The sequence below is a fragment of the Callospermophilus lateralis genome, chromosome 3 (genome assembly GCF_048772815.1).
Source record: "Callospermophilus lateralis isolate mCalLat2 chromosome 3, mCalLat2.hap1, whole genome shotgun sequence".
In the NCBI taxonomy this organism is placed as follows: Eukaryota; Metazoa; Chordata; class Mammalia; order Rodentia; family Sciuridae; genus Callospermophilus; species Callospermophilus lateralis.
In genome coordinates this window covers 90,144,359-90,165,625 of record NC_135307.1, presented here as the reverse complement: position 1 = coordinate 90,165,625, position 21,267 = coordinate 90,144,359, and the positions used below count along the sequence as shown (strand labels likewise).

At 38.2% G+C, this 21,267-nt stretch overlaps 1 protein-coding gene across 2 annotated transcripts; it reads left to right on the top strand.

The window, feature by feature from the left end:
• The first annotated feature begins 116 nt into the window (after positions 1–116).
• Positions 117–16,411, top strand: Catsper2 (cation channel sperm associated 2). Of its 2 annotated transcripts, XM_076848513.2 has the most exons (13): positions 117–238; positions 814–960; positions 1,543–1,716; positions 1,940–2,008; positions 8,966–9,138; positions 9,636–9,791; positions 10,068–10,192; positions 11,210–11,388; positions 11,588–11,687; positions 12,029–12,085; positions 14,176–14,426; positions 15,013–15,180; positions 16,380–16,411. In XM_076848513.2, exons 2-13 carry the CDS (start codon positions 816–818, stop codon positions 16,409–16,411), a joined length of 1,629 nt encoding a protein of 542 aa, XP_076704628.2. In that variant the 5' UTR covers positions 117–238; positions 814–815. The 2 variants fall into 2 exon arrangements, with proteins under 2 accessions (XP_076704628.2, XP_076704629.2); XM_076848514.2 differs by lacking the exon at positions 117–238 and having other exon boundaries at positions 672–960.
• Positions 16,412–21,267: the final 4,856 nt, after the last annotated feature.

The window sequence follows — 21,267 nt, the reverse complement described above, 5'->3', positions numbered from 1 at the left end:
CCAGCTGGTAACTGCCGAGTGGCTGGAGCGCGGGGCGGGGCCGAGGCTGCAAGCACAGCGGCAGGGGCGGGGCCCGGGGCGGGCAGGATCTTGGGGGTCTGCAGGAAAGGCGGCGCAGCGAGTCTGGGGCTCGGCCCGGAGAGGGTCCTTCGTGGGGGAACCAAGTTCTGAGGGCTCAGGAGCCGGAGGCCTGGGAGTGAATTCCGGGTTGAGTGGGCGGAAGGGAGCCTGGGTTGAGGTGAGGCCCAGCAGCGGGAATTGAGAGAAAGAGCTGGCCCCTAAGGGACCGTTGGAGTGGACACAGGCGGCAGGACACATTTTCAAGACGTCAGATTGTTGCATTGTCCAATTCCTCATCCTTTTTATTTATTTATTTATTTATTTTGGGGGGGAGCAACCACCTACGCCCTCACTCTGCTCCACCTCATTGCCTGAGTCCCTCAGGTCGGGAAGGGTCCTGGATACTTTGTTCATCCTGAGGGTCCCTGCCCTGGTGGCTGCTGCTTTTTTTTTTTTTTTTTTTTTTTTTTAACTGAATAAATTTAGACAAGTTTTTTATTAGAAATGTTGTCAGAAAACGAAGTTGTCTGGACACCTGGTTGACTACGCAGTATCTCTGACGACTTTTATTCTCTTTTGTTTAAAACAAACCATGAGTCTTAGTGAATTTGTTCTCACTGTTGGTAGTTCCTAGATTTGAGCTTGTTAAGATCTCTTAAAGGCAAAGAGGGTAAAGAAGAGGAGCAAAAACCGTCTATTACTGGTGCAACTTCTAGAATGAAATAACCCTTGATTCTTCTGTTTTCTTAACAGACATGGCTACTGATTACCAAGCAGGGCACATGCAACTGCCCAGAGCAGATGCCATTCGCTGGCGTCTCATCGATACTTTCTCTCTCATAGAGCATTTGCAAGGCTTGAGCCAAGCTGTGCCTCGGCACACTCTCCGGGAGATACTTGGTCAGCTATTTCTTCATTACACTTAGTTTAAGACTCCTGTCTTCATTCTCCAGAGTAGGAAGCAGAGAAATTTAAGGGTAGAAAATTAAGGGAAGTTTGTTTCGTTGCTGATTTGGAGGCTACACTTGATAAATTATCAAGGGTTGTATAAATAAAACTTTGAATCTAGAAGTAGAGCCCATGTCACTCCCTTTTAGACTATTAGCTTTGACTAGCTTTGAAAAGTTTCTCGCCAAAAACACTTTGAGTTGAACCTGCTGCTTTTATTCTTGGGCATGGTTAGTGTTGGTCTTAGGCATATGTTAATTCTCACCCCAAACTAACAAGATTTTTATTTGCTGTGAGAAGGAGCAACTGCAAGGCAAGTCCTTGTACTATAAAACCCATTTTCCGATCAATCTCCCTACGTCCAACCCTCCTTTTCATAACCCCAAAGAATTTCCTTTATGTTTGTCCACTCCCCTTTTTTGGATAGACTCTTGCTGGTTGGCCTTTAACTCCTGGACTCAAGATCCTCACGTTTCAACTTCAAGTAACTGGGACTAGAGGCATGTGCTATCCCTTTTAACATTTTTGTTATAGATCCTTCCCTTCAGAAGAAACTTTTGCTGGGAGATCAGCATCAGCTAGTGCGAATATCCATAAAGCCTCGACATGTAGGACGAATTTCACATGCCCAGCGAATGTTGAGCAGATTGCGTGTGCGCTGCAGTCAGAGGCCACCTCTTTCCTTGTGGGCTGGATGGGTTCTTGAGAGTATCCTTTATGTCTCTGTTTTTTATGCATGATAATTTGCCATCTGTGTATGATTTCTTTTTCCCGACCCGAAATACCATTTTCATTGTATCTAACGGTATCTATATATATATTTATATATCCCTACCCAGGTCCTCATGCTGTATCTTATGTTCTTGCTGTCATTATTTCAGTTCCGTAAATCTGAAAGAACTCCGTTTTATGTTTCCTTAAGAGAAAATAGGTTCTCTCTTCACAAATTTCATCATCTTCCTCATCTTCCTGAATACAATCGTACTAATGGTTGAAATAGGTGAGAACTGATACTGAAAGAGGAAGTGGGTGGGAGGTATTTTCTTTTAAATTGATCATTTTACCTTTTAAAACATTGTTTGAATTGTGATAGGGATAGGGACAATTCTAATAAGCCCTCTGGAATAGATTTTGTAGAACTGCTAAGATCTAGAAATATTTGGAGGGTTCTCAGGGTACTAGGTTCTCAGGGTACTAGTAGTAGACACAGGGTAGTCTTGACACTTAAAGGTAGGGTGTAATATGTAGTAATGTGACAAATCCACAATGAACTGGAGGTGGGAACAAAACACCTGGCAATTGGCTTACTTTTAAAAATAATTTTCATATTTTGTTTCTAAATGATGAGAGAGAGCTAGGGCGTGGTGGTGCACACCTGTAATCCCAGTGTGCCAGGAGGCTGAGTTAGGAAGATCGCAAGTTCAAAGCCAGCCTCAGCAATGGCTAGGCACTCAGCAACTCAGTGAGACCCTGTCTAAATAAAATACAAAATAGGCCTGGGGATGTGGCTCAGTGGTTGAGTGCCCTTGAGTTCAATCTCCAGTACCAAATAAATAAATAAATAAACAAACAGACAAATAAATAAATAATGAGAGAGAAAAAAGAAAAGATTTGGCTCATTTACAATTCTTACTCTGAAAATAATACATTGCCACCATGGATAATCCTTATTTCCAATTAGAAAATAAATGTAGCATCATTACAGTTTTTTTGACATTGATGTTTAAAGTTTTAGAGACAGCTTGATGTGCTGTATAAAATTTTTCATCGTGTGAGTGCACTTTATGGAATCTAATGAACATCATCATGACATAAACTTGCAGAATTATTTTCTTTTTTCTTTCATGGTATCCAGGGACACTTAATCACTGACCCACATCCCCAGCCCTTTTTTAATGTTTTATTTAGAGACAGGGTCTTACTAAGTTGCTGAGGCCAGCTTTGAACTCACGATCCTCCTGCCTCAGCCTCTTGAGCCACTGAGATTACAGGCTGTGAGCCACTCTCAGCTTATTTGCTATTTTGAGAGAGGGTCTCAATAAATTGCCTAGGGCTTCCTTAAGTTGCTGAGGCTGGCTTTGAACTTGCAATCATCTTGCCTCAGCCTTCCCTGGTGCTGGGATGACAGGTGTGCATCACTGCACCTGGCTCTTAAGCTCTTCTTATCTTTATTTTGTTTATTTGTTTTTATGTGGTGCTGAGGATCAAATCTAGTGCCTCACATTGCAAGGCAAGCACTCTGCCACTGAACCACAACTCCAGCCCTCTTATGCTCTTCTTAAAGTTGTACTTTTCGGCATCAGTGTTCCTTACTTAATTGTGGATATCATTAGCTAAAATGTCCCTAAAAACAATGAAAATTTTAAACTATATAAGTGTCAAAATCTATACAGTTTGTGTTGTTCAGGGTGATTAAGTGTGTTCTGATCTTCTTTAACTGCCAGGTATATCAATCAGAACATTTGATGTTCCTCGGATGGTTCTGTTTTAGAGGGGAATGTATTTAGTTACTAAAGAATAAATATGGGAATTAAAGTAGAGCCCATAACACCTTTAAAATCACTAAACTCTGGAACATCTTCAAGAATTCCCAAGGTACTGTCATGTAACAAAAAAGAATTTTTAGGGGTTTGCAAACTTGTTTGAAAATGCTTTCTAGTTGAAAAAAATCCTGAGATGCAGAAAGATAAAACTTTCAAGGTCATTCATCTAGAAGCTGGTGGAGCTTACTTTCAAACCCAGGTATCTGGCCCTGAAATTTTTTCCTTGAATTCAGCCTGAAATTCTGAATACCGGTTGTTATATCAAACATATGTTCCTATACCCATAACTAGAAAAAGAAAGCTAACCAATTACAAAAATGAGTGCCTTCTGTGAAGGGATGCTTAAAAGTATATGGTAGTTTGGAGTGAAAAGAATCTGGGAGGCTGAGACAGGATTGCAAGTTCAAAGCCAGCCTTAGCAAAAAGCGAGGGACTAAGCAACTCAGTGAGACCCTGTTTCTAAATAAAATAACAAAATAGGGCTGGGGATGTGGCTCAGTGGCAGAGTTCCCCTGAATTCAATTCCTGGTACCAAAAAAAAAGGAAAGAATCTTAGTATCTGTAAAATAATTAAAATATTACAGGATAATTCCCATATGCTAGCTGTAAGAAAAGTATTGTTAACTTGAAAAACTTAACTAGGTCAGAAGATTTAGGGAAAGTAATAGAAACCAGATAATTAAGGCATTAAGGAATATAAGATTAATCAGGGATATATATATATATATATATATTATTATTATTTATTATATATGTATTATTATGGAAGGCAATTCTGCCCTTCTGCAAAAGTCCTTTAAGTCCTATTGTTCTAACTCAATGACATTTCTTATGTTCTAAAGATTTTACTAGTTTTTGTTTTGTTTTGTTGGATGGGGGGATTGAATCTAGAGACTCTCTACCACTGAGCTACATTCTGAGACAGGGTCTTGCTAAATTGCCAAGGCTGGCCTTGAACTTACAGTCCTCCTGCCTCAGCCTCCATATAGCTGAGTTTAGAGGCATGTGTCACTGTGCTTGGCAGGATTTTACCAGTCTTATTTTCAAATCATGTAACTTGGCCAAATCAATACTAGTATTTTATTATAGCCCTTTGTATAAAACTAAATGAGAGAAAGAAGAAACACTGCGGAATGATATTGTTATATTGTGTGCAAGTATGAAAATGTAACAACAAATCCCACTATTAAGTACAACTATAATGTATCAATAAAAAAAAATTAGAAAAAAAAAAAAACCCAAAGGCTTATTTCTACAGTGGAATTGTAAGCATTATTTGAACTCATCATTTGCAACTCTTACTGTTGACGTTTGTGGAACATATATACAAATTATGGTGTGCTCCTCTCTTTGGCAATGTTGAACTTCTCTTGCAACCAATGTGAATTTACCTGATATTCTATGTGCTAGATTAGGAAGCGGCAATAGACAACTCTCAATATTGAAACTCTACCATAGAATCATATACATATGCCTGACTTGCTTGATAAAGCTACTGCCTTCTGTCATCCCAAGAGAAGAATATTCAAATGTAGATCTTCACTTTTAACTCACAGCAGTGACTAAAATTCCTGGCTGCTCTGTGCTGGGCTCCTCAGCTCTATTCCCAATAAGATTCCTTTGCATTGTTAAGGCAGGCTGTTTGTTTGTTTGTTTGTTTGTTTTGGTTACCAAGGATTGAACTTGGGGGTACTTAACCACTGAGCCACATCCCCAACCCTTTTTAAAATATTTTATTTAGAGACAGGGTCTCACTGAATAGCTTAAGGCCTAAATAAAGTCCTGAGGCTGGCTTTGAATTTGCAATCCTCCTGCCTCAGCTTCCTAAGCCACTGGGATTATAGGTATGTGCTGCTGTGCCCAGCAGGCTGAAAATTTTTTCAAGTTACATTTTCATTTCAGATAGTATATACATTTTCATTGGTTGACGTGGAGTTGGAGGCAGTCATTTTTGCACACTCTGTTTTGCTTAGGCAATTCCTAGAATTTCTTCCTCTAAACTTCCTTGGGTTCATTTAGCTGCTGCTGCTGCTACTGCTTCTTTTTTCTTCTTTTTTTTTTTTTTTTTTTTAATTGAGGATTAAACCTAGGGTGCTCTACCACTGAGATATATCCCCAGTCCTTTTATTATTATTATTTTTTTAGTTGTAACTAGACACAGTATAGTTATTTTCTTTATTTTTATATGGTGCTGAGGATGGAACAGGCCATCTCACCTGCTAGGCGAGCGCTCTACCTCTGAGCCACAGCCTCAACCCCTGTCCCTGGACCTTTTGGGGCTTGGGATGTGGCTCAAGTGGTAGCGTGCTCGCCTGGCATGCATGAGGCACTGGGTTCTATCCTCAGCACCGCATAAAAATAAAATAAAGATATTTTAGAAAATCTATTATTATTATTATTTTTTTTTGAGACAGGGCCTCACTAAATTGCTGAGGCTGGGGGCTGGAGCTGTGGCTCAGTGGTAGCACACTTGCATTGGGTTCAATTCTCAGCACCACATATAAATACATATATAAAATAAAGGTCTATCAACTACTAAAATAAATAAATAAACAAATAAGTAAATAGCTGAGGCTGGCCTTGAACTTGTGATCCTCTTGCTTAGCTTCCTGAGTAGCAAGGATTACAAAAGTGTACCACTACACCAGGCTGGCGCCTGTTCATTTAGCTTCTTAAAAAAATATCAGCTTGGGCTGGGGATGTGGCTCAAGCAGTAGCGCTCGCCTGGCATGCGTGCGACCCAGGTTCGATCCTCAGCACCACATACAAAGATGTTGTGTCCGCCAATAACTAAAAAAAAAAAAAAAAAAAAAAATCAGCTCTTTTCCCAGCTTCTTTAATTTGTACTTCCATACTCAAATCTTCAGATTCCTCTTTCCAAGACTTTTACTTTACACTGTTTCATTGCTCTCTTTGGTTTCCTGTTTTGTGAAGGCAAAAACTAAACAAAAATTATAGTAATCAATTTCCCAGTCACAAATGTGGTTTTCAGCTACTTTTAATACTATAATCTCATGTTTCTGAGATCCAGAACTTATTGTTATTGATAAAATACTGTTCTTTTATTGAATCTAAGCTGCCATCAATAGTGAGATGCACTAAGAAATAAAAATTCTGGGACACATCATTGATTTTTAAGATGCATTCTAATTTCAGAGGTGTTAAAAGTGAAACACTACCTCAGAATTGGAGGAACATTTAAAAAAATTTTTTTTAGTTGTAGATGGACACAATACCTTTATTTATTGATTTTATGTGGTGCTGAGACTTGAACCCAGTGCCTCACACATGCTAGGCAAGCACTCTGCCATTGAGCTACAGCCCCAGCTCTGGAGGAACATTTTTTTTTTTTTTTTAAAGAGAGAGAGAGAGAGAGAATTTTTTTTTAATATTTATTTTTTAGTTTTTGGCGGACACAACATCTTTGTATGTGGTGCTGAGGATCGAACCCGGGCTGCACGCATGCCAGGCGAGCGCACTACTGCTTGAGCCATATCCCCAGGCCCTGGAGGAACATTTTTTAAAAAATTATTTTAGTTGTAGATGGACACAATACCTTTATTTTATTTATTTTTATGTGGTGCTGAGGATTGAACCCAGTACCTCACATGTTAGGCAAGCACTCTAACACTGAGTTATATCCCCAGCCCCTGGAGGAACATTTTATGTAAAAGAAAATTTTCAAGAAGCACATATCCTAAAGAAGCATTAGGATAAGTATAGTATGACTCCCATAGTTTTTAACCAACCCATTCCAGAGAGTTGACTGTATGGTTCCTTTCTTTTTATCTTGATCCAATCCAAGATCAGGTAACAGTAAAGCAATAACACCATAATATTGATGTTTATTTAGCTTATTTTGACCTTACTTTTTTCTAGTGCATAGTATACATTCATTAGATGTATAAAAAGTGATGGAGAAAGTTAAAAGATTAAAAGTTAAAAGTTAAAGGGACAGCATTTAGCAAATAATGAGGTTCTAGAGAGGAAGCATAGGGTTCAATTTGCTTTGCAGAAAAAATAATTTTTTGGTAGAGAAGAAGGAAAAGAAAGCTCAAAAATAAAGGGCCAAGTAATTTTGAGGACATAAGGATAGATAGAAAGGATACATGAGAAGAGTGACCCTGGATTAAAAATCTAGATTTAGAAGTCCCTTTCATATCTTAATCATAAACAGCACTGTTCAATCAGTTATTAGACCTTATCCACAGGTACACCTATGTAGTATCATGTTCCAAAGCAGAATGTATCAAAGACAAGAAAAATAAATAATCCCGGTATTGCTGTTATTCCACTATTCAGCAAATGACCCCCATTCTGGTAATGGTCAACATGTCCAGTTAACCAACACAGGAGAGAACTAAAAACAATCTCTTAGATCATGTCTCTGTACTATTCATCTTATTATCATATATAAATGTGCCTACCTGAGATATGGCTAGGGCATTCCTCTCCTGTGCCCATACTCTACCCTCTCAGAGTGTATATTTCTTTCAATATCCTCAGTCTGTTCCTTACTTAGACCTTTTATAAAATTCCTTTATGTGATGATATTAAGAATCCAAGGATTCTCATTGCCTGAGTTGAGGTCCACCTCCCTTTTGGGGGAACTCCTTGATACCCCTGCCTAGTGATGATTTTATTTTATAACACAATGAACATGAATATAACTATGAATCTGATTTGTTGTGTGTACATCCTTTATGAAATATTTTATATATCATGAGCCTATGTTTTCATTCTATTAAGACCCAATGCTGGGGCTGGGGATGTGGCTCATGCGGTAGCGCGCTCGCCTGGCATGCATGCGGCCCGGGTTCGATCCTCAGCACCACATACAAAGATGTTGTGTCCGCCGAAAACTAAAAAATAAATAATAAAATTCTCTCTCTCTCTCTCTCTCTCTCTTAAAAAAAAAGACCCAATGCTTTCTTGTGAACTCTGGGACTTATTTAATAACAGTACAGGGGGTGTGGGTAGAAGTGGTAAAGGGGAGGAATCTCTTAATGGTTGTGTGATCCCAGAATGGGTGGGAAGTGATTTGTAGTTGTTAGATATTAACAGGAAATGAATTGTGGCTGTTTTTTATGGTCATTGCTGTATGTCCCTGAATTTTGTAGGTTGAAGCAACAGTGATAAGACAGGAAACTCAAAGAAAAATGGAATAATAGTGGACAAAACTGTGGTTTATAAGTGATTATTTTCCATTATTCAACTTCCTACTTTTTAAAAAAAAATATGTATTTATTTATTTTTGTTATCGGCGGACACAACATCTTTGTTTTGTATGTGGTGCTGAGGATTGAACCTGGGCCGCACGCATACCAGGCGAGCGCGCTACCGCTTGAGCCACATCCCCAGCCCCAACTTCCTACTTTCTTAATTTTTATACCTCCTTTGTTTTATCCTCACAGAATTGCTAGAATCCACAAATGCCAAACTGTGGTCATTGAAGCTGATTTTGGAGGTGGCAGCGTGGTTTATCTTGTTTGTTTTCATCTTAGAGATCCTTCTTATGTGGCTATCAAGCTTTTTCCTCTTCTGGAAGAATGCCTGGAATGTATTTGACTTTATTGTTACCATATTGGTAAGGATAGATATCTTGAGGATTAGTTAGTGGGCTGAGGAATGTGTCTAGGTAAGTCAAAATAACAAGAATACAGAAAGAAACACACAAAAATTTACCTAATTTCCTTCTTTGATATTTTTTTCTAACCAAAAGTCAGTAATTGCAAGAATTGTTGGTATTAGGAGCAAGGTAGAATCTAACCACAACATCAATCCCAGAAATAACACCTGCCAGTTACTAAGTACTTATCAAGTGCCTACACTAATGTTTTACATGTATTATCTCATTTGTGCTTCACAATAGTTCAAGAAGATAAACACTAATTTTATCCCTTTTTTATATCTAAATGAGTTGAAATGCAGAGTTAAGTGATTTAGTATAGGAGGGCTGAATCAATCTCCTGAGAATGCTATTCTAAGGATAGTACATAGGAACTATTAGGAGGATGGGATGAAGAATGCATCTGTGCCTGGGTGGTTTTGGGTATATTTTACTCATATTCTTGTTTCCTACAGTCTTTGCTTCCTGAAATTGTGGTGTTGGGAGGGGTATCAGGTCAATCTGTGTGGCTCCAGCTGCTGAGGATCTGCCGGGTGCTGAGGTCTCTCAAACTCTTTGCACGATTCCGTCAAATTCGAGTTATTATTTTGGCCCTGGTGAGGGCCCTCAAGGTGATTTGACTGTTGCAGCTAAAGCAGGGGGCAAGGTAGATGGGGGTTTAACATTTAATATGAAATAAGTCTGGGTGGGTTAAATAAGGCAATAAAAGGTCCTGTGAAATGTTACTTGTTGAGAAAGGACCAGGGATAAACTGCTGTGAATTTGAGATGACTGGGTTCTGGAGTGGAAGTAAGGGTTTGGGTGGGCTGGCCAGGTGGGCTTGACTGGGCTGTTGGTGAAGATCAGCCTAGTCTGGCCCAGCTCTGACTTGAGGTCATGGCCTTCAGAGCATGACCTTCCTCTTGATGTTGCTGCTCATCTTCTTCTACATTTTTGCTGTGACTGGTGTCTACTTCTTTGAGGATTACACCCGTTCAACTCGCCAAGACCTGGTGTACAACGTGTTCTTCTCGTATGCAGGACTGGGGAAGTCTGGGTGAGGGGAGAGAATCTGGGTTAGACACTAGGAAGCTCATCCAAAGCACAGTAATACAAAAAGTATAAGCTATTGTGAAAAACAAGAAAAGTTTCCTCCTTCCTCATCCTCCCAAGCTGCTAGGATTACAGGTATACATCCACTGTGCCCGACTCCAGCTCTTTTTATTTTTAATTTTGAGACTTAGTTAAGTTGCCCAGGCTGGTCTTGAACTTGTAATCTTCCTGCCTCAGCCTCCCAAATTACTGGGATTACAGGTATACAACACTGTGCCCAGCAGTTTTATAATTTTTTTATTATTTTTATATAATCATGATAATTATTTGGGATCATCTATGTTTATGTCACATGTTCATCCATTTATTTGCCTATCAATTCATACCAATGAGTTAGAACAATTAGAATGAAGGTTTAAAAAAATCTTGTTGGTGCCAGGCCTGTGGCACTCATCTGTGACTCTAGAGACTTTGGCAGGAGGATCATAAATTTTAGGCCAGCCTCAGCAATTTCCTCTGTCTCAAAAATTTTTTAAATTAAAAAATGGGAGGTGGATACTGGGCATGTAGCTCAGTGGTAAAGCATCCCTGGGTTAAATCCCCAGTACCAAAAAAAAAAAAAAAAAAAACCAACAAAAAAATCTAGTTGATAACTCATTCATCTTTTGAAAATTTATTATCAAGTACTTACTATGCTTCAGGACTAATAGAATAATAAGGGGTATTATTTAAGATAAAGGAAACTTGTGTGTATGTGTGCAGGAGATTGAATCCAGGCCCTTGAGCATTCTATGAAGGTCTCTACCAATGATCTAGAACCCCAACCCCAGGAAAATTTAATAAAACAATTTCAAACTGAAGAATGATTAGCTAAAAAATTCTTTTAATATGTTAGAACAAACTCTGAAGAAATTTTTGTTGCTTTAAAAATAAGAATTGTACAGTTTCTGAGAGATTTAGATGTTTGCTTCTATTATTCACACACCATTTTTTTTAGGGACCTGTTGAATTCCGTAGTGACAGTGTTCATTCTCTTCACCTTGGATCATTGGTATGCACTACTTCAGGATGTCTGGAAGGTTCCCGAAGTCAGCCATGTATTCAGCAGCATCTATGTCATTCTTTGGTTATTGCTTGGCTCCATTATCTTTAGAAATATCATAGTAGCCATGATGGGTAAGCATGAAGGAGGTGCAACTTGTTGGGAAAGGGGTTGGCAAGAAATTAGTCTGATAACTGGAGTTGGTGGATTGTGGGTAGAGAGAACCCAGTGTAGCAGGAAGGCTTGGATCCTGGAATGGTCTGTTCCCACCCAAGCCCTCTTTCCAGATTTAGTCACCACCATCTCCCAACTCCTAATGGCCCTTTGGGGCAGTAACTAATTTCCAGAATATCCGGAATGAGCTGAGCGAGGAAATGACGCATCTGGAGGTTCAGCACAAAGCTGACATATTCAAGCGGCAGATTATCCAGAGGTCTGCTCCCCTGTTTTCAGACCCAACTTTATTTCTCTCAAAGGCTCTCTGACCTCATTCCTGGGTTTCACTCTTTAACTTTGACCCTACTTTTCCCCTTATGACAGAAGATTCGCTCCTAAAGTTAAGAATTCCCCAGTTCTAGTATTTTGCCTAATTCTTCATCCACTGTGAGGGCTTCCCAACTCTTTTTCACCCCTTTGCCACAATTTCTTCTCCCTATATGGTTTTCTTCACTTGCTGATAAGAATTCTTGTCTTTTCCCCTTATTGCACTATGCTTATGGATAGTTTTCTCTACCCTTTTTCTTGTTTATGTTTTTTTGGTTATTTGTTTTGCAGGAGACAAAACCTATCCCCTGAAGCACTGAGGTCATTCCATAACAAAATACATACCAGGTTAGGAGCACTTATGTGAGCTGGGATGGAAACACATGAAGGAGGAGAGGGCTGGGGCTGGGGCTCAGTGGTAGAGCATTTGCCTGGCACATGTCAGGCACTGGGTTTGATCTTCAGTACCACATAAAAATAAATAAACAAAATATTGTGTCCATTTACAACTAAAAAAGAATATTAAAAAAAGATTGACTTTGAGAGAGAGCATCCATTTATTTAATAACTATTAGTTTTAATCAGTTCAGTGGTGACCCCCCAAATTATATGTCCATATCCTAACTCTCTAGAACCTTGTGAATGTGACCTTATTTTTAAAAATGGGCTGGGCATGGTGGTGCAAACCTGTAATCTCATCGACTTGGGAGGCTGAGACAGGAGGATCACAAGTTCAAGGCCAGCCCCAGAAACTTAACAAGGCTTCAAGCAAGTTAGTGAGACCCTGTCTCAAAATAAAAAATAAAATAAGTACTGAGGATGTAGCTCAGTGGTTAAGCACCCCAAGTTCAATCACCAGTACAAAAAAAAAAATAAGTCTTTGAAGATATGATTAATTTAAGGTTCTTGAGATGAGTTTATCCTGGATTTTCCAGGTGGGCCCTAAATTCATTGACAAGGATCCTTATAAAAGACAGAAAACACAGACCCATAAAGGAGAAAGAGAGGTAAAAATGGAACTAAAGATTGGAATGATGCAGCCATAAGCCAAGGGAAGCTGAGGCATGCTAGGTAGATCCTAGAGGTAAAAGAGGCAAGGAACTTTGCCTCCAAAAGCCTCTAGAGGTAGTGTGGCACTGCCAACACTTTGATTTCAGACTTAGGGTCTCCAGAACTGTAAGAGAATATATTTCTGTTGTTTTAAACCACCAAGTTTGTGGTCATTTGTCCTGGCAGCCACAAGAAACCGATGCAAACACCTTCAATGAAACAGATACTGTTTAGACCTTTAGTGTGTAGCAGTGAATAAAATAACAGAATAGAAAAAAAGATACTCATTCATCCATTAACAAATAATTATTGAATACTTAGTAGGTGTTTGGGACATGCCAGAGACCAAAATAGACAATAATGCCTGCTTTCATGGCACTCATATACTAGTAGAGGTAAAGAGATAATAAGCAATGAACATACCGACATTAAGTTAAATTATATTAAGTGGGCTGGGATTGTGGCTCAGAGGCAGAGCTCTCGCCTGCCATGTGTGAAACACTGGGTTCGATCCTCAGCACCACATAAAAATAAAGATATGTGTCCACTTATAACTGAAAATAAATATTTTTTAAAAATTATGATAAGCATTATGGAAACATTAAAATTAGAATAGGTTAAAGGGAATTAGGAGTAGAGGCTAAAAATTGCATATGGGTTATACTTTTAAACAGGGTAATCAAGGTATCCTCAATTGAAAAGGTAATATGTGAACAAAGACTTAAAGGAGGTGAGAAGATTTCCCTGGGAATATATATGGGAAGAGTGTTAGTGGCAGAGGGAACAACTAGTGCGGAGGTATTAAGCTGTTTGAAAAACAGCAAGGAGGCCATTGTTACTGGAGCAGAATAGGCAGGGGAAAGAGTGATGAGGTCAGAGAGATGATGGGATGGGAAACTGAATCTTTAGGGCTGTGGGAGGTCACTGGAGGGACTTGACTTTAACTTCAAGGGAAATGGGAAGCAGAAAAGAGGAGAGACATGGAGTTATTTACATTAAAGGATTATCAAGGTTGTTATATTGATGGTAAACTGTAAAGGAATAAGGGAAGGAGCAGAGATCCGCAGCAATGCATCTGTTCTCACAAAAGATGAAAATGACACAGACTAGGGTTGTACTAGTACCAGTAAGTTAGTGAGAAAAGGTGTATTTTAAGGGTAGGGCCAAGAGGATTTATTCATAGATTGAATGTGAGAAGAAAGAGAAGAGGTAAGAAGGATATATTAGGGATAAGTGAGATTGAAAGTGACTAAGCTAAGTTTGGGAGTAGTTCATACTTCATAAGCTTTAAATCATCACTTTAGGGGTGGCCAGGGACAGGACTAGAATAAACTAGTCGTAACTCATAAATGCATTTGAAGCAATAAAATCTCTTAATTCACATACAGAAAAATCAGTAAACAAAAGGTATCTTCGGACTTTGAAACTTCTGAAGGGGATCACATAGAGACTGAATCCAGTGTTGCTGCTGAAGAACCGGCACAGACTGAGCGCCGTGCTGCTGAAGATATGGCAAAGGCTAAATCAAAAACAAAGAAATCCGTTCCCCGCAAAAAAGAGTACCCATCTGCCTCCTCTGCCTCCTCTTCTTCCTCCTATTATTCTGTGTCTCCAGGATTCAGATATTCTGATAATATTGGTGAGCAGAAGAGTTTCTTCTATTTGAATTCAGACTGCTCTATGAAAAATCACAATCTTAAGAGGAGCTCTCCACTGTGTCTGTGTTCCAATTTTCTCCACCAGTCTGATTTTCTGGTCTTAATTACTTTCTTTGTACTTTTTAATTTTCCTTGAAGTTCTGTTTCACTTTGGATAAGTGTGGCTGTGGCTCTTTTCACTCATTGTACAAAGTAGTCTTTTTAAGGCTTGAGGGTACACCTATAATTCCAAAGATTCAGAAGGCTGAGGCAGGAAGATTACAGATTTGAGACCAGCCGTAGCAACTTAGCAAGAGAGCTTGTCTAGAAATTTATATATATGTATACACACACACACACACACACACACACATATTTAAGGGCTGAGGATGTAGCTTGGTAAAGCAATTGTGGGTTCAATCGCCAGTACCCAAAAAACAGAAGTCTTTTGGTGATGTGCCCTTTACCCTCCATGCTTCCTGTTTCCTCTTTCATCTCCACCTTTCTAGCCACACCATGAGATTTAAACAACTCATTTCCAACTTCCAGAAATCTAGGCATGTTTTTAAGAAATATTCCTCCCTACAGATAAGTTGGACTGGGAGACTCTTGTGCACCAGAATCTACCTGGGCTAATGGATATGGATCAGGATGACCGTGTGGTTTGGCCCAGAGACTCACTCTTCCGATATTTTGAGTTGCTGGAAAAGCTTCAGTATAACCTAGAAGAGCGTAAGATATTACAACAGTTTGCAGGTATGGAGTTATGGCAGTCATGGAGATTGGGAGTTGATAGCATGGGAATAATATATATATATAACTGGGAAGAATTGGGAGGGTGTCCACTATTCTAGCACCTCAGCTTCTCGATGTCTACCTCACACCTGAAAAGGGCAAATTCTTGTTTTGGTATGTCACATTTTGGCTATGTGTCCCAATTTCCCCTAACATAGAGAACCTAGAACCTGCTTCTCCAGCAGGGGACGCCCAAATCCTATGAGATGTGAAAGCTTGTTCCCCAAGAGCATAGTGTCCAATTCCATTTGGGAATTAAGGTGGGTTTTGCCCTATTTGGGCAGTCCACTCACTTCTGGACATAGTCTTTCTCGTTGAAGGTCTCAGTTCAGTAATGAGCAGTGGGCTCAGGCTCATATTGGACAGCTATGGGATTTCAATGGAGAGCAGAAAGCCCATAAGTGCCCACTGCCCCAGCCCCCAAAAGATTTTTATGAATTGTAGACTTTTCCCATCAGCCCTTCTAGTGTCAATCTAGGGATACAGAAGTAAATGGTTTAAATAGTAGAGTTTTATATAAGCTAAGAATTATCTGCTTAAAATTATTTTCTCTATATTTCATGATTTGGAGATTAATTTTGATTAATAAAATTTCCCTCTAAAAGTAAAAATAAACAAACAAACAAAAAAAGCCTGGGAGAATTAGGGGCTTTTTTTTTCTTTTACAATTTAATATGGATTAGTGTCAGATATCTGAGTTTTCTTCCTCATACCTTGCTGAAAAGAATCTAATGTGAATTAAATTAGGAAGGAGGACTCTCTGTGTTTATGTACAAGTGTACATGTGGTGGGCACAGGAGGGCAATGATAGAAATTTAAAACATTGGGACATAGAATTTTGGGTAGGATGTCAAAAACAAGCTTTCCCCACATCAAAATTTGCTTGATGTTCATCCTGCTCTTTCCAGTAATTCTTCAGTCCTGCCTCCCACTTTTCTCTGAGGAGAACAGGGTGGAAGGGAAGAGAAGGTTGAAGTTGGTTTCTTTAATCTTGATTAACTTGTCTATGGCAAAGATTGCCAACTCATATGGCTTAATTTAGAGTAAGGATTAGTCGATTTGTGTGGGAGTCTAGAACTCAGAAAAGCAAGGTCTTCACCAAATGCTTATATGTTCCAAACATTCTTAGCTCTCCAGCCTCACAGTCTGTTTCTTTACAGTGCAGGCACTGATGAGCTTTGAAGACAAGTAAAGCCTTCAATGGATGGCTTTGAAATCTTTGGGCCCAGCAGAAGATAATGAAGGGAATACTCAGAAGTGGAGAATTCAAAATATAAATGTCTAATAAATACTGCTTTTGAGTTAACTAATTATGTTTCTGAGACATAGGGACACTGAAAGCATAAGGTCAGGCAAAAAAATTAGTTTAGATGCTCATGGTGCCTGTGCTCCTTGCCATTCCATTCTCTCTACAGCTCTGTTTTATTTTTTAAACTTTATCATTTAATCCTGTAATCTTCTACCCTTCTTGCAACCTCTGCTTTCCCTAAGGCAATCTGTAAAGCACTCTGTGGGAAGAGATTCTCAGAGCTGTTGTTAGTACAACAACAAAAAAGTGTTGTTTCCATTGTCTACTGACATTATTTCTCTTATGCACCATTAATGCTTTTTTTCTTTCTTTCTAATCTTAATTGGTTTTATTTTGATTCTAGAATCAGGCAGTAGTCTGGACCAAAAATTGTTCAGATGCTCCCCAGGCACCATTAATTTCAGTCAGACATTTTATACCCATTTCTGTGCTGAAAGATATATTTTTTTATTCCAATTTTTTACCATTGCTCAGAGCAGTATTCAAATCAACATGTTACACAGATTTTTAGTGTTATGAAGGACCTCAGACTTAGTCTATCTCACATCAATGCAGGAAAACCTTTGTGTGTATGTGTAGTGCACCACTGAACTACATCCCCACAGGAACATCTTTTAAAACCTCATTGAAAAGGTGATTATCTAGCCATTAGTTATTGTTAGTAGTTATTGGTGATTTACTACATAGAAGAGATCCTATTTCATTATTGGATGACTCAATTCAGTTGAAATGTTTATTATTAAAAATTCTATCACTTGAGTATTTGACATGGATGGAAGGTATAGTATTATGAATGTTTATAGTTTTTATAAAATGTAGTATTATGAATATAAATATATGGAATATAGGTATATATTCCATAAGATAACCACATATGAAAGATATTTTTCTCTTATTTTTTTTTGGAGATGATAAAATTGAGATTTTTTAAAAAATTAAGTAAGATGAAACACATCCCTCTAAAAAAAATAAGTAAGGCTGAGTCAGTGATATATGCTCATAATAACAGAGGCTAAGGCAAGAGGATCCCCAAGTTCAAGGTCAGAAAATTTAGTAAGACCTTCTGTCAAAATAAAACACAAAAAAATACTATGTCAGAATTCAGAGGTAGAGCATTCCTGGGTTAAACCCCTAGTACTGCCAAAAAAAAAGTTGCCCAAGGGCACATACCAGATTAGAGACAGAACTAAGAGTCTAAAGCAGGTTAAAAATTCTAAGTTAAGGAAGATTAAATTTAAACCATTTATACAATAAAATAACTTACTCTATTGACTTTTCAATAAAGATTCACTGTTGTCACAGCTGTGGTTCTTTTCTCTGCAGTCCTCTCATGTCTGCTCTCTTCCATGTGTCCATGCTCTCTAGGCTGGCTTCACTCAGGTAGCCAGATGATTTTCTGAAACTCCTAGACCTATATGCCTATTTGCTCAAAACCAGGGGAGGAGAGACCATGACTCCTTTCTCAATCATTGAACAAAACGAAACTGAGCTTTGGGTCAGAATAGTGGTTATTCTTGGAGTGAAGCCACTATCTAGGAGAAGGCATGAGGAACCTGGAGTATTGTGATGTTCTACAACTTGATCTGCATGGTGGTTACACAGGTAAATACACATATAAAAGTTCAATACGCTGCACACTTAAGATTTGGGCAAGGGCTCACCTAATACGTGCGAGGCCCTGAATTTGATCCTTAGCACCATATAAAAATAATAAATAAACAAACAAACAAACAAATAAATAAATAAAGGTATTGTGTCCAACTACAACTAAAAAATAAATATTAAAACAAAATAAAAAAAAAAGATTTGGGCAACCCACACACTCACACACTCACACATTCTGAGCGTCACTGATTGCATCAAGAAGTTAAGTCAGGGCTGGGGTTGTGGCTCAGTGGTAGAGGGTTAGGTCATAGGCTTACTCCTAAACCAATCATAGAGTTAAGGTGGATTGGATGACTAATTTAGGCTTTCTCCTTTAGGTAAGGTCAGTCATACCTAACCTTAAGGGCAACTGAAACGGGGAAGGGATGAATGGATGGTAGGAAGGCAACTCCTCCGGTCATCATTACTTAAGAGTATGTCTGGCAGAAAGGTCAAGATAGGGAAAGTGAAAATGAATGGAAATTTCCAGAATAGGTAAATCCAAGAAGACAGTAGATTAGTGGTTGCCTAGGGATTTGGGGAGGAAATGGGACTTATTGCTAATAGATATAGTGTTTCTTTTTGAGGTGATGAAAATGTTCTGGAATTATATAACCACTGAGCCACGTTCCCAGCCATATTTTGTATTTTATCTAGAGACACAGTCTCATTGAGTTGTTTAGTACCTAATTTTTCCTGAGGCTGTCTTTGAACTCATGATCCTCCTATCTCAGCCTCCTGAGCTGCTGGGATTACAGGTATGTGCCACTGTGCCTGGCAAACAACATGGAATTATATACTTTAAAGTGGTAAATTTTATGTGAATTTTTTTAAAACATGGAATTATATACTTTAAAGTGGTAAATTTTATGTGAATTTTTTTAAAACATGGAATTATATACTTTAAAGTGGTAAATTTTATGTGAATTTTTTTAAAACATGGAATTATATACTTTAAAGTGGTAAATTTTATGTGAATTTTTTTAAAACATGGAATTATATACTTTAAAGTGGTAAATTTTATGTGAATTATCTCAATTTAAAATGAAGTACGTAAAGACTATCCAAAATTAAGAGCAATATTGCATTTCAAGAAAAGACATTTTAGTCATTCATAAAATGAAGAACAAAATATGTAACATTGTAGTAAAAATTCCATCATAAGAAATATGGCATATATATTTAGGAAGAATAATTGAAGATGCCATTTTTTAGGCACAATTATATACCTAGAATTACTAGAATTAGGGGTAACAATAGAAGAGGGCTGGAAATAGAAACCTGGGAAATAGGAATATTTAAGTGATAGGAGAAAGCAGCAGAGCTACCAAAGAAGCTAGAAAGAGAATAGCTAAAAAGACAAGGAAACCATTCTAGAGCAACATCTTTAGGGGCAAGACAAAACTTCAAGAGAAAAGTAATGGTCCAGTAAGATCTGAACTGAAGTATCCATGGAAGGTGGCAATCAGAAAACAATAAGTATAATAAAGCAGAGTAAGGAAGCAATATCTAATCTTATGTATGCCACCCACAAAGTAGATGTTCTGTGAGGAGCTTTTCTCAGTGTGGCTGGTAATTTGCGATAAGTGCAGAATTTCTGATCCCATCCCCCATATTAAAGATTCAAAAGCAGAGGCTGGAGGTATGATCCAGTGGTAGACCACTTGCCTGGTGTGGGTGAGACCCTGAGATTCTCTCCAGCACCACAAAAAAAAAAAAAAGAATCAAAAGCACTTTATAGGTATCTGATGGACTTTCTCAAACGATTCCCTTCTGAGTTTTTATAACTGACTTTGAATAGTCTGTGCATGCTGTGCTGCCTCATTATTTAACTCTTTCCTCAAGGAAAATGGTCTAGCATTAATTCTATCAGAAGTTTATTCAACAAATATTTGTTGAGTTCCTAAATTCTAGATACTGCTGTAGGCACTTGGGATACATCAGTGAACATGCAAGACTGAAATCTGCCCATCCTAAGTAGTTCCTCTTAAAATCACCAAGTAATCTGTAGCTCAGCTACCCTGGAGGTTGAAGCAGGAGGATCATGAGTTCCAGGACAGCCTACATTTAGGGAGACCCTGTCTCAAAATTTAAAAAAAGGCTGGGGGTGTAGCACATGGTAGAGCACTTGCAAAAAATATTACTATGTAACAAATTAAATCTTCCATGAAGACAGTGAGTTTATTTCCTTCTACATTTGTTTGCTCTTTTAATGAGCTATATCCCCAGCTCTCCTCTAAGGTTTTTCAAATCATACTCCAGCAGCCCAGAGCTAATAATAGCTGCTGAATAACAAAAATACTTTTTTCCTGACTAAATGTAAATATTCTAAAATGTAAGGATCAAGTCCCAAGTTTTCTTTTTATGCCCTGACCAGGTATCCTTTCTGTAGCTTTTACTGGTGTTCTTAAGTCAAGATATTCAAGCTCTATGCCAGGACTCTGAAGTTTCCTTTGAAATATATTGAAGAACTTGGATATTGTTGTAATATAACTAAATGTTAAAATTTTACACATGGTTTATGTTAAGATTTTATGTTTAGGCCTATTTATTTATTTATTTATTTATTTATTTATTTATTTTTGTAGTGCCAGGGATCAAATCCGGGGCCTTGCACTCTGGGCAAGCACTATACCATTGACTACATGCCTAACCTAGAACATAACTTTAGCCTTTGATTTCTAGCTATTACATTTTCAATTGCCATAATGGAACATAAACAATATGTTTCCACTTGGCAGCAGAAAAGTTAATATTTGTTTTATCACAGTATAAAATAAATAAAAATATTATAAGAAGAAAAGATAAATTTTATACTAACAGCCAGATTCTGCCTACTCTATTTTCATAGTTTACCTTTTTTTTTTTATGTTCAAGATCTGAACTGAAGTATCCATGGAACGTGGCAATCAGAAGACAATAAATGTAATAAAACAGAGTAAGGAAGCAGTATTTAATCTTACATATGCTACCCACAAAGTAGATGTTCTGTGAGGAGCTTTGCTTAGTGTGGCTGGTAATTATACCACTGGTTATTGGTGAGGTTATTGGTGACGAGTCCTGCTTCCCCACATGTTGAAGTTTGAACAATTAAA

Coding starts and splice junctions, on each gene's coding strand:
- Catsper2 (XM_076848513.2), top strand. CDS start 816: ATGGCTACTGATTACCAAGCAGGGCACATGCAACTGCCCAGAGCAGAT. Junction 961..1,542: donor CACTCTCCGGGAGATACTTG/GTCAGCTATTTC, acceptor TTTTTGTTATAG/ATCCTTCCCTTCAGAAGAAA. Junction 10,193..11,209: donor GTGTACAACGTGTTCTTCTC/GTATGCAGGACT, acceptor CATTTTTTTTAG/GGACCTGTTGAATTCCGTAG.